This window comes from Cydia pomonella, chromosome 2 (assembly GCF_033807575.1).
Source record: "Cydia pomonella isolate Wapato2018A chromosome 2, ilCydPomo1, whole genome shotgun sequence".
NCBI classification, from domain to species: Eukaryota; Metazoa; Arthropoda; class Insecta; order Lepidoptera; family Tortricidae; genus Cydia; species Cydia pomonella.
In genome coordinates, this window is record NC_084704.1 from 9485099 (window position 1) to 9498909 (window position 13811).

General features: G+C 37.5%; 2 protein-coding genes across 3 annotated transcripts in view; both read right to left on the reverse strand.

The window, feature by feature from the left end:
• Positions 1-900, reverse strand: part of LOC133533723 (SAFB-like transcription modulator) — a 31072-nt gene extending 30172 nt beyond the window's left edge. The window contains exons 1-2 of the mRNA XM_061872760.1: positions 637-900; positions 73-495 (exon numbers count right to left, since the gene is read on the reverse strand). Coding sequence (XP_061728744.1) covers positions 73-495; positions 637-756 — 543 coding nt within the window. The 5' untranslated portion in view covers positions 757-900. The remainder of the gene's footprint in view (positions 1-72; positions 496-636) is intronic.
• An 8862-nt stretch (positions 901-9762) lies between these two features.
• LOC133533552 (glycoprotein 3-alpha-L-fucosyltransferase A-like) overlaps positions 9763-13811 on the reverse strand; it is a 45256-nt gene continuing 41207 nt past the window's right edge. For both annotated transcript variants that reach the window (XM_061872546.1, XM_061872555.1), the window contains one exon: positions 9763-13157. In XM_061872546.1, the coding sequence (XP_061728530.1) occupies positions 12966-13157 (192 nt within the window). In that variant the 3' untranslated portion in view covers positions 9763-12965. The remainder of the gene's footprint in view (positions 13158-13811) is intronic.

The window sequence follows — 13811 nt, forward strand, 5'->3', positions numbered from 1 at the left end:
CAGGAAGCCGTTAGTTAGTTTAGGGGCAACTGAGGGCAAAGTGACAGTGACCCGAAAGAAATAAAACCGTACCTCTTCATTCAGCAGTTCATCTTCTCCAAGGTCTAAATTTATGCTATCCTCCTCCAAATTGTTTTCAGCTTTTTGATCTTCTTCCTCATTTTGTATATTGTCAGTGCAGGGTTTCTTGGGTGGAGATGTTTCAGGTTCTTCATTATTTTCACGTTTCCTGTTCGTTTTTTCTGTTCCATCAACATCCATAGTTTCTTGTGCCTTCTCCTCGGTAGCAGGCTTTGTATGGCCATCTTGCGATTCAGAGTCGTCCTCCTCTCCTGCATCATCTTGAACAATCATATCTTCCATGGCGGGGGTTTCTTCAGCCTCTTGTTCCACCGTGCTCTCAGAACGTCGCGTCCTCTTCGATGGAGTCTTGCCCTCGGGTGTACTCAGGTCGAATTTGAATGTTTCAGGATCATGACCCTCTTCCTTTAAATGCTAGAACAAACAAGACTGATGTCGTATTCAAATTCTTAATCAGTAGTCAAAACTATAGCGTGACCGTAATCACTGTTACCACTATACTAGTTTGAAAATGTTAAATTACTAGATTGGGTTGAATTAAAAATAATGGTCCACCTTTGATAAACGCGTGATGAGTACACCGCGTACACCACTCTTATCTAGGTTACGTTTCTCCAATTCGGCACGCAAATCTATTACTCTTAGTTCGTCCAGTAAACGCTTTCGGTCGGACATGTTATTTTTGGATAGCTTCTAATAATAGACGGTAAATCAGTTATTTCAGCAAGAATATTCCACAGAATAACAAGAATATACGAGCTTCCCCACTTGCATCAATTTTCTTAAAACAAAATGGCGGCGTGTCGCTGTCGGCAAATCCTAAAATGTAATGTTGCCCCGCTTAAAAAATACCGTGACATGTTTAAGTAGCCAATGTACCCATAATATTGCTAAGAGATGGTACTTACCAGACCGCGAGCTTGGTTCGGTCCGGTCAGCTTTTTTCATTTTTGCTTTCACTCATACCTCTTCCTTAACGGACGTACGGTGAACCACATTCCACTCGATCGAAGAATACCACGAAAAAGAAATTTCTTCATCCGTCTCTCTATCGTTATATGCCTTTCTATCGCACGAGCCAATAGGGTTGTTTCCAATTTTTTGACTAAAAGTTGCCCTAAAATTTAACTTTTATACTAAAAACTGCTTTAAATATGTTAAATTAACAAAATATATTTTGACAGATGCTTTCGCGCCCAAAACGCTCTTTGAAAATTGTGTGACATCACAGTTTACGGTTTGACACATAACTTCATACACACGTAGAAGATACGAACTGTCAGCTGACATTTGTCATTTGTTGTTTATCGCCTAACTGTCAACAGTGTCAATCCGTGAGTTGTGACGTCATCAGAATCTTCAATGACGTTTCGAGGTTGGTCACGTGATGTGTGCCAAAAGATATTTTAAATTCAATATTTACTAAAATATGGTCACTACACTACAGGGCAGCGAACGAAAAAAACATAGAAGACTAACGTCAAACAAAATATCAGCGTAAAAGTGGCCCCACTATTAAAACACGCAATAATAATAACGGACCAATTGCAACTCGACAAAGTTCAGGTCTTGTTTTCTTCGATGAAACTTCATTTGACCATGATTAGCCAATTTAAACCACCCGAACTACGATTGGTTTATTTTAAAATGAGGCGCTGTGATTGGCTGTAGCGCAGCTCTAGGTAGACGGTTTCATGCAATATAGACTAGTTTTAAATGCAATATTTTTGTATGATAATTTATTATTTTATTTTAAAGGCTTATTATTTGTTCGTTTATTGCACGTGTTTAAAGGCAAGTAAGCCTTCGAACCAATTAATACATTGTGTCATTCATCTTATAGGGCACCTGCGACGTTTAGTTAGGTGGCACAGAAATATGTCAGATGTAAATGAATGTAAATTGGAATTTTGGATTTTACTCTGATCAAGATGAAAACCGATATCTGAGGATCCGAGTAGGGATCGGAAACCGGTATTTTTTGTATGGGAACGAAAACGGTATATTTTCGTTCTTTGTTAATTACTTCATTTCTAATTAGGTAATCTAATAATACGAAGTCGTTATCTGAAAACACAACTGAGTCCTACATTTAGAGTATAAAATAAAACGAAATATATGGTTACTTCGATGTTTTTGCAAAAAACCGTTTCCGATCCCTGGATCCGAGACTACTACGGATTTTATTTACGAATTTGGGATCAAAATAAAATAAAAATGTCGCGAGTTGAATTTGAGAATTTTTCATCCGATCAAGGTGAAAATCCACATCTGAGGACCCGAGCGGCCCTTCATTATGATTCTGAAATCATATTTGGTAAAAGCACCCTCCATTTTGAATGAAACGCCCGATATCTTGAATATCGCCATTTTTGCTCTTATCATGATCATCATTCATCATATAAAAGCAAACACGGAGAAATTTAAGATGTCGGGCGTTTTTGCCAAATTTGACCTCAGAATCATAATGAAGGGTCGCTGGGATCCTTAGATATCGATTTTCATCTCGATCAGAGCCAAAATGCAGAAATCCAAGATGGCGGGCGTTGGTTTAATTTTGATTATATTATTCATTGAATTATGAATATTCATTGTAAAGGTCCTCTAGGATCCTCAGATATCGATTTTCATCTTGATCAGAGCAAACATGCAGAAATTCGTATTGAACACGTCGTCATAGGAACAGTTTGTATGGGAATAGTACATTACTATAGAGGACGGGAAACGAAGGGTTGCAGGCCAAGTAGATATAGACGGCCGAGCGTAGCGAGGTCGAATAGGGTTATGCGGCCGGCAACCCCCCCGTTTCTCGCCGAGATTTGTATAGTGCTTTTCTCAAACTTGCAATGAAATAATTAAAAAAAATAGGATGATGATGATGATTGTTATTATTACTTTCGAGTTGTTATTAGGGGAACGAAACTTTGATTATTTTTACGCTACGACGCACGGTTTAGGAGATACAGCCCTATAAAGATTTCTGCATGACTGAAAAAAAAAAACTTTATGGGGCTGTATCTCCTAAACCGTACGTCGTAGCGCAAAAATAATCAAAGTTTCGTTCCCCTAATAACAACTCGAAAGTAATAATAACAATCATCATCATCATCCTATTTTTTTTAATTATTTCATTGCAAGTTTGAGAAAAGCACTATACAAATCTCGGCGAGAAACGGGGGGGTTGCCGGCCGCATATCCCTATTCGACCTCGCTACGCTCGGCCGTCTATATCTACTTGGCCTGCAACCCTTCGTTTCCCGTCCTCTATAGTAATGTACTATTCCCATACAAACTGTTCCTATGACGACGTGTTCAATACGAATTTCTGCATGTTTGCTCTGATCAAGATGAAAATCGATATCTGAGGATCCTAGAGGACCTTTACAATGAATATTCATAATTCAATGAATAATATAATCAAAATTAAACCAACGCCCGCCATCTTGGATTTCTGCATTTTGGCTCTGATCGAGATGAAAATCGATATCTAAGGATCCCAGCGACCCTTCATTATGATTCTGAGGTCAAATTTGGCAAAAACGCCCGACATCTTAAATTTCTCCGTGTTTGCTTTTATATGATGAATGATGATCATGATAAGAGCAAAAATGGCGATATTCAAGATATCGGGCGTTTCATTCAAAATGGAGGGTGCTTTTACCAAATATGATTTCAGAATCATAATGAAGGGCCGCTCGGGTCCTCAGATGTGGATTTTCACCTTGATCGGATGAAAAATTCTCAAATTCAACTCGCGACATTTTTATTTTATTTTGATCCCAAATTCGTAAATAAAATCCGTAGTAGTCTCGGATCCAGGGATCGGAAACGGTTTTTTGCAAAAACATCGAAGTAACCATATATTTCGTTTTATTTTATACTCTAAATGTAGGACTCAGTTGTGTTTTCAGATAACGACTTCGTATTATTAGATTGCCTAATTAGAAATGAAGTAATTAACAAAGAACGAAAATATACCGTTTTCGTTCCCATACAAAAAATACCGGTTTCCGATCCCTACTCGGATCCTCAGATATCGGTTTTCATCTTGATCAGAGCAAACATGCAGAAATTCGTATTGAACACGTCGTCATAGGAACAGTTTGTATGGGAATAGTACATTACTATAGAGGACGGGAAACGAAGGGTTGCAGGCCAAGTAGATATAGACGGCCGAGCGTAGCGAGGTCGAATAGGGATATGCGGCCGGCAACCCCCCCGTTTCTCGCCGAGATTTGTATAGTGCTTTTCTCAAACTTGCAATGAAATAATTAAAAAAAATAGGATGATGATGATGATTGTTATTATTACTTTCGAGTTGTTATTAGGGGAACGAAACTTTGATTATTTTTACGCTACGACGCACGGTTTAGGAGATACAGCCCTATAAAGATTTCTGCATGACTGAAAAAAAAACTTTATGGGGCTGTATCTCCTAAACCGTACGTCGTAGCGCAAAAATAATGAAATTTTTGTTCCCCTTTGAAACCGTGAAACAATATTTGACAAACACAAAAAAGAAAAAAAAACACGAAAAAGACAAAAAAAGAAAAAACTTAATGGCAGAATTTTGCTTATAGGTTTTTTTTGGTTGAATGCCATAATTTGACGTTTAAAAACAAAAGAAGGTTGCCTTACAGGCCTAGGTGTGTAAGGCTGTATGAAATTCCTTTACATATCATCTTCACTCGTCGCACCTGATATGTAGTATTTCCGGACCTAATTTGAAGTAAGTCATGTCAACATTTCATTAAAAGTTTGAGAAAAATAGCATTATTGTTTTTACTATTTTCCTCGTATTCTTTCCATAATTTTTCACCGTTCATACCTTCCCTGGACCTAGAAATATTCCAATACCAAAATTAGTCAAATCGGTCCAGCCGTCCGCGAACTTAACGAAAAGTTATAAATAGCCGCCAGATACCGGGGCTTAGTAAGAAAGTACACATAAAAAACCTCCACCTACAACGGCGACTCGTATTTACTATCACAAATTTAAATTATTAAAATAACAACCTGAACAAATTAAAAATGAAAGTTTCTTGATATCAATGGTTGTTTAAAATGCATAACATCATCCCCATATAAAGCCTGTTGTGATCAAGAAAAATCAAATTAATATGATCCTAGCTAAACTATACGTGAAAAGTAATCCCATATTTTTTCCAGTGTTTGTTGGAACGACTAGCACATCATTTATCCGCACAATAAGGCATAATTATTTCGTTAAAGATATAATTTGAATACTTCTTACTATGACTGTCACAACGGGCCGCCATTTGCGAACTAAATAGCTCCGCGGCAAAAATTGACGCCCCGCCCGCTTCGGCACAATGTGTGTGGGGTCATTTTTCGGAGCTAGTTCGACATCTATGTTTATTATCAATCGCTGTTACAGGTCCCCTAAAAGTAGTTTAACATGTTCTTATAATCCAAAAGAATTTATTGGGATGCAATTCTGTCCTAAGATTTGTAGATGGAAACAACCCTATTACACCCACACATCAGACGCCAATTACATCCACACTCCCCGATATCGGGCCCGAAATGAGTCCCGATTTCGGGGCTTATAATCGTTTTCCGTTTCAAGGAATATCAGGACATCGATAACAATTTTTTTTTTAATCTGATTTTTATTGATGCTTTGGACACTCTAGGTGAACATGTCAGCCTCATGGGTGCTTTCATAGCTCCCTACGCAAGAGAGAGATCAATAAAGTGGTATACGCTGATTGCTATGTCTGATAAAGGCTCTGCCAACCAACAATTGATCTGTCCATTGTGCATGGAGCCCAAACTACTAAGTATCCTTTTTCTCAAGTCCGAATTCCGGACGCAGTCCAACAATACGTGAGACAAGTCATCAGGCTTCTGACAGTCTACACACAGTGGTGACGGTTTAACACCCATCATACATAGAAACTTATTTGTAGGGATGTGTCCGGACCGGACTCGGAAAGCTGAGACTAACACTTTTCGAGCGAGGTTGGCAGAAACAAACTAGGGTATCCACAAGGGCCTAGCTTGGATTGTTCTGTACCAGATTCCTACATCTCTTGATAAAGATTGTTCTCCAAAATGGTATTCCCATTTTTGTAAACATCTTTTTTTAATTCTAGGAATGACTTCACTTGTATATGGTATAGAATCTAGTACAGAGACACCCATTACAGCGGTTTTAGCAAGCTTATCTACTGCCTCGTTTCCTACTAACTCTACGTGGGAAGGAATCCACTGAATTTTGACAACCTTATCATTACAAGTAAACTCATGAATTAACTGGAGAGCTTCATATGCAATAGGCATGGCTCTTTGTCCGTAAACACAACGATTAAGGTGTTGAAGTGCACTCTTTGAGTCAGATAGTATCACAACTGGAGCACTATTCGGTAGCTTAATAACAATATTTGAAATATAAAATAGTACATTACGATACAAGTGCGAAAAATAGGAAACAACTAGAAAAAATTTAAAACACGACCGAAGGGAGTGTTTTAAATCGACACGAGTTGCGAATTACCTATTCGCACATGTATCGTACAACGTTTTACAGTACATATGGCCTTTTAAATGTTCGACACAATAACGTAATCTGCTAATTTTCGCACTAGTGCGGTAAAGTAGCACCATATGTATTGTAAAATACTTTGTCTCTATTTCCCAAAAGATGTGCTGATATTTGGTGAAACGGAAAAACACAGACCAATCCCTTTAGACTGAGCTTATAGGACGACTCGCGGTCACCGCCCGTATGGTTTATGGAGCACATATAAAGTCCCCTCCAGACTACGCGCGTGAATCGCGATCGCGGCGCGTCTTCGCGGAGCGAACATACCGCGACGTTGAAGTAGACTCCACACTCGCACAACTTCACGGCGATTTCGCGGATTCGGCGATTTGGTTCGCGGCAAGATGGCGCCGAAGCGTCAGCTGATCGGATTTAGTTTGCGGCAAGGCACTGATTCAAACTGGGAACTATCAAATTGATTTTTGGTTGATCAAGTTCGCACCCAATATAACCAAGTAGCTGCCATAGAAGGACAGATTAACCGACTGTCACTGAAGAAATTCTGAAGTCAAATGTACCGGAGTGTACAGAAATCTTTACATTTTCTTATGTCACTCCCAACATAGTTCTTGAAACTTTCAGATCATTAAATTTAAAGAAAATGGAAGATCTCTGGGTATCTTATCAGTAAAAGTATTACATTCTATTGTAGAATCGATCGCTCCATATTTAGCAGAGATTTTCAACAAATGCATTGATACTGGAATTTTTCCAGATATTATGAAACACAGCAAAATCATCCCACTTTTTAAATCTGGAACGAGAACAGACCCCACCAACTTCAGACCAATTTCTATACTACCGGCGTTAAGCAAAGTTTTCGAGAAACTTATTCTTAATCAACTTTTGTCTCATTTTAACAGAAATAAATTACAATTTTCTATGGCAATGCTACAGCTCACCTACGAAACTTTTATATAAATCAAACCTTTTTACCTCCTCCGTCGGTTGTCAGCAGGGTGATCAGTGGCGGATTAACCGAACAGCAGAAAAAGCATATGCTAAGGGCCCCGCGCCTAAGGGGGGCCCCGCGCTCCGACCCTGACCATGCGATTTCGGCACGCGGAACAGGCCAAGTTCAAGTAGAACTCGCTCACGAGTCGGTTAATCTGAACTGTCATAACCTTCTATGGCGGCTACTTGGTTATATTGGGTGCGAACCATGAGTATTATATTCTTTGGTGCGAACTTAACCAACCAAAAATCAATTTGACAGTTCCCAGTTTGAATCAGTGCCTTGCCGCAAACTAAATCCGATATGCCGCGAACCAAACTGCGAAATCGCCGTGAAATTGCGGCGAGTGTGGAGTCTACGTGGACGTCGCGGTATGTCCGCTCCGCGATTCACGTGCATAGTCTGGAGGGGGCTAACCGAGTCTTGCAAGTTCGCGCTTCGCGTCTCCTTTGACGCGGGCCAAATACCGACAAAAAACGGGGAATAAGGCGCGAAGGCGTGAACAATGTGGGCCACCCACACTCGCGTTCGCGGCTTCGCGCCTCGATTCGCGCACGAGTGTGGAGGGCCCTTTACGACTTAGGCGCACGATTATATTGTATGTCTATGGCGCACGACCGTTCGTCGTACGTCCGTACTTGGTCCGTACCAAAGGGCCTACCGCGAACCACGTTCGACGTGGTGCCTCCCTGTCACACTTACGTACGAATTTACAAGTGCGACAGAGAGGTAACACGTCGAACGTGGTTCGCGGTAGGCCCTCAAGCTCGCGATTCGACTCCGTACCACAAGGTGGTAAGTTTGGTCGAAGCTTCGTTGATCGTTGGTCACGTCTAACAACCACCTTTATTCATTGTTACCAACGTCACCAACCAACTGACATACTGACATTGATTCACTGGACAGTCTGTTTATCTTGTCAAGAAACTCGAGAACTATCAGTCATGTGATTGATGTGATTAGATTATTCTGTTTATCAATAAAAATAGGGGAAATTTATTTAAATTTATATAAAATTTAATAGCGGCTTAGAAGAATTAGTTATTGTTTCATACAACTTTACAGTTATCATGGAATCAGCAGGCAAGTAAATGATATACATATTTTGATAATCGCGTCATGAAATATTTCACTGATCAGAATTAAAAACTAAATGACCGTATTTTCTCAATAGTTTGTACTAAATTAATGTCGCGGTTACATATGCTGCGAGTGTCTAGACGTAGAAAAAAGATGCCTCTTGCTATTCAAGTATTGGCCTCGTCAATTAATTCTTAATTAGGCCTAGGCAGATTTGTCTCCCACATACCGATTTATACCATAATTTCAAATTTCCTTCAAATTAGTATTAAATTAATATTTATATTAATATCTTCTATGACTTCTATCTTCATTCTCAACATGCATATAAATTAATACCAATAATGTCCCTTTGGAAACCATTTTTGTTAATATAACTACTCATGTTAATGTTTAATGATGAAATTAAAAACCTACCCAAGTTAATGCAGATTGGTTCAAGCATTTTACCTTCTTCTTGACAAATGTTCTTTCATGCTGGTTATTTGGGGCTTGCTAGAGTTAAAGCATGATGTATTGATACTGAACCTCTATGATAATAGACTACAAATCTATAAAATATAAAAATCTTTTTCAGGAGGAAAGACACTCAGTTTAGAGGCAGTATCTGGTCTACTTGACAAACTTGCTTTAAAGCAACTACACCTGATGGAAGAAAAAATGCAGAATGTAATTAATGTTGAGTCCAGGATTCACGAAGGCAGCATACACCTTGCCAAATCAAGATATATAATGGGCCAAACCTCGGTCAGTACTACTAGACTTCCTACTGAAAGCAGTCCAGAGTTCTCTGCTTCTGTACTTGTTCAATCTACAGAAGACAAACAATTTCAGGTTGTAGAGAATAAAGCCGAAGATACAATTAATCCACTTAAATGGTTTGGGATATTAGTGCCGCAAAATATGCATAAGGCACGAGAAATATTCCAGAATACAATAAGGTATGTGGTGGAATGTGCTGGGATACAGTACCAAATACATCAAAATATAATGAACTTTGGTATACTTCAAAGATATAAAGAATTTCTTATATCTGTTTAAGTAATCCGAATTTGGGAGAGGTTGTAAAAAAAAAGTGTTCATTTGAATTATTTTATTCACTATGAATAGGTTGTGGATTGCTAGATACAATGGAGTAACTTAGCAGTATATTGTACTGCATTTTAAGCACATTTTTGTTTGCACATGTTTTGTAACAAAGTCTCTAATGGTTTTTACTTTCTAACCATTGATATTTATTTTAAATATTAAGTAACAACTTGTTAAATAATGTATTTCATATTGGTGTCTTTTTTGGGTTAATAAGATTTTCTTAAATAATTTAACTAAGGAAATTTTACCAGTCAATATGATTTAACAGTCCGAATGTTAGAAACAGTTATATCATTAAAATACTATAAATAAATATGAATTTTTGTTCTCAATATTTAAAAAAAATCTGTATGGGCTATTTGCAACTTTTGTTATATTTATGCGTTACTTGACTTACTACAAGTATGGACAAATAATTGTAGGTACTGTTTTCTGGTAACTGAGCATTAATCCAATAGAAGTTTTTAATAAAGCATCACCTCAGTTGTTATCATTTACATTGACAAAACTAGATTTCTTTCTACTTACATAACTATAACAATAGATAGGTACACTTAAAGTTGTAATGTGTATGTACCTATATTATATATTAAGTACATTTGTGTAATACAAAACAATGTTAATATGTGTCATGAAGGACACAAACTGCAACTATGAGTGGCACATGTGGATGTTTTGTGAATTCAATAAGTAGGTTAGTTGCAAGTTGTAATGAACATTGTTTGATACAGATTGACAAGTGATAACTGCAAAGACTTTTTTTTGGTAAACATACTAGGCACATCAATGCATATCTTACTACATTCATACCTTAGATGCTTACTCTAAATTAACATAACAATAGTTCTTCATATATAGTTATATCTTTGGCTTATACATTTTATTTAAATGGCAGGCACATCTATTATACTTAATTATTTGTGACACAAGCACTTTTATGTGATGTGTGTTAAGAATGTATGAAGAAGTGGCGTAGTAATACTTACTGACTACATACGAAACATGTACGTAATGCAAAGTTGATTAAGGAAAAAAACGGATAAAATTATATAATACATATATACATACTTAATTAAAACAAATCCAACGATTAGGTATTTTTGTTGCTAGGAAAATCGAGTAAAAAATTCACAGTAAATACTTCTGATAAGAGTAATTGTCAGAGGTAATTGGAATGTAGATTAAATACCAATGATCACAGAAGTCAGCAACCAACTGTAGGTATATAAAAATAATAGTTTATCTTATAAACAGTAAATAGTACCTAATAAGGGTCAATCGTGTAAATGCACATAAAACAACCTAGATAGGTACATTTAGAATATGAAATAATTGAAATAAACGATAATTTAAGTAGGTACCTTGACAACTGGACGAACAAAAAATAATAATTTGACTACCTAGTTACTTTGATTGAACAGAACATCTGAGGGGCCTACTTAGTCTCTGTAGCATGTATGATGCAAGAATTTACTAACAACTTCAGTAGCTTTCCAGTAGGTTGCTTATAATTAAGTAGGTAATTAATACCCTGATAAATAATATAAATAACATTTTTCTAGACTCGTACATGCTATGAAAATTATTCTACTTAATACAAAACCAATCCATAATAACGCAATTTTAGAGAAATAACATAATATTTACATTTTAGTGCGTTAAAATACTTAACAACAAAGTTTGATTGCTTTTATACAAAAAATAACAAGTCACATATCTACGGTAATTTAACATAAGTAAGTAATTTTATTTGTGCTACACATTGGATATAATAAGACATATGCTGTTAGACTGAAACAAGTTAAAACATAGTGTTTTGAGGTCAATTTTTTGTAAATTATAAATCTACTTAGAATCATTTTGGGGCACATTTAGGTAGGAAGTACACTAAGTACCTTATGTTTTAATTTATGTCCTACCCTAGCATTAACTATTTAAGTCTTAAGTTGTATGTCTCCAAATGAAGCTCGTAACGATAATTCGTATATTTCAGTTTAAACCAATTTTAGGTAGATACGGTCCAGGAATTTAATTTCAGTAAGTACCATTTCGTATATCGTCACGTGATGATAGCATGAGGGCCCTACTTATTTTCATATTGATGGTCACTGTGACTGTACATGCATCATATCTCAATCGCTTAAAATCTTATGCATTATAAAATTAAACATACACAACAGTAACTTACAAAATTTATTAAAAATATTAAACGCTTAAAGGAAAAAAACTTTAAAAAAGTGAAATTAATTAATACTCAATTTATGCTCCTTAGTGCATACTATATTGTGCTGTTGTAATTTTCTCCTACTTAGGTACTTTGTGCTATCTTAGTAGCATCACCATAGAATATGGTAGGTATACTATAAAAATATAACAGTAGTATAATAAAAATATTTAAGTACTTACAAATAAATATTAAACTCAATAAACAAGCAATTTTTAATGGTAATTTGTGCAATATTGTATTGTGGTAATTTAGTTTTGTGTTCTATTGGACAGGCTATCATTGGATATTTTGCCAAGTGTGATTAACATGTTTTATTTTCACTGATCATATTTTCTTTAATTATTGTCTGGGTCGTCAGAAAAAATTGATTTTGGCCCCCAGTGGGCGCCAATTTGCTGCGTGACCAATTATGAAATTTGCTTTTAAGTGTCTACATACTTATGAGTAAAAGTGTGGTCATACATAACTTAGCATAACTATTACTAGTAATGGACGTGTGAGCACAAGTAAGTATATGTCTTCATGATATTAGTAAGCAATGAATACTAGAACTCGATGCCTGCATCCGCACTCTAGAAACATTTATACTAGCAAAACTAAATTGGCAAATCTGGTGAAAAAGTATAACCAAATACATTGCACAAAGCGAGGACTGCGGATGGATATTTGAATCCATCCAAACCTAACACGCGCGTTACCCTTGAATTCATAATAGCGACTTTTCAACGTCCATACAAAGAGAGCTAGGAGCGCGGAAATCTTCCATATCCTTATCACAGAACAGTAACCTGCACGTATCATATGTGACATTCCGAAACACCGCCCGAACTCTATCTCTCTTTCGTACGAATGTAGACAAAGCGGTCGCGTAAAGACATATCGGGGCGTCTTCTCAGATGACTCGACGAGTAACGGCCACGGTCCATCGGAACGTAGGGGCCACGAACCCGGATCGGCGGTGCCTAGCCCTTGTCCTGCGTGTCGGCGTACTCGGCGGCGGCGGCGGCGGCGCGCCACTCGCTGCGCGTGCAGGCGCCGTCGCGCCACCACGCCTGCACGTCGTCGAGCCGCGCCGCGCGCTGCCGCCGCTCGCTCGCGTGCAGCATGGCGCACACGCGGCAGAAGAAGAACGTGTTGATGAACTCGCCCGTGCCCTGCATCGGACCAAACGACGCCGGTTAGGTTAGGTTAGGTTACCTAACAGTGACACGAACATTGGAAATAATCACAATTCCGTCCGCATGTTTTTTTAAGGATGTACGGTCAGCTGCAGAGATAATTGACCCCCCCCCCCCCCCCCATCTGAAAACAAACTTCGTCAATAGAAAAACACGTTAGTGTAAACGGGATCTTTGTCATTGTAGTTTTTTTTTTGTGATACATATGCTTGGACAATCCATACTAATATTATAAATGCTAAAGTAACTCTGTCTGTTACCTCTTCACGCTTAAACCGCTAAACCGATTTTCCTAGATGAAATTCGGTACGGAGATAATTTGAGGCCCGGGGAAGAACACACGATAGTTTTTATCCATCATCAACATTCGTTCCAGGCAGACGAAGTCGCGGGCAAATGCTATGGAAATAAATGCAAAAACAGTCATTCTTCCCTCGATGGTATTATATTACATACTAATGTACAGTTGTGTGCAATATAATAGCAGTACATAAGAAAATGTAAATTAAGGGAAAACTACAACTTTAGACCAATAATATTGTATCTTTTTATATAATTACTCTGCATTACTTGATATTGTTTCAAAATTAACTGTAACCTTTACTTAAATGATATTGGAAGTAAGAAAAA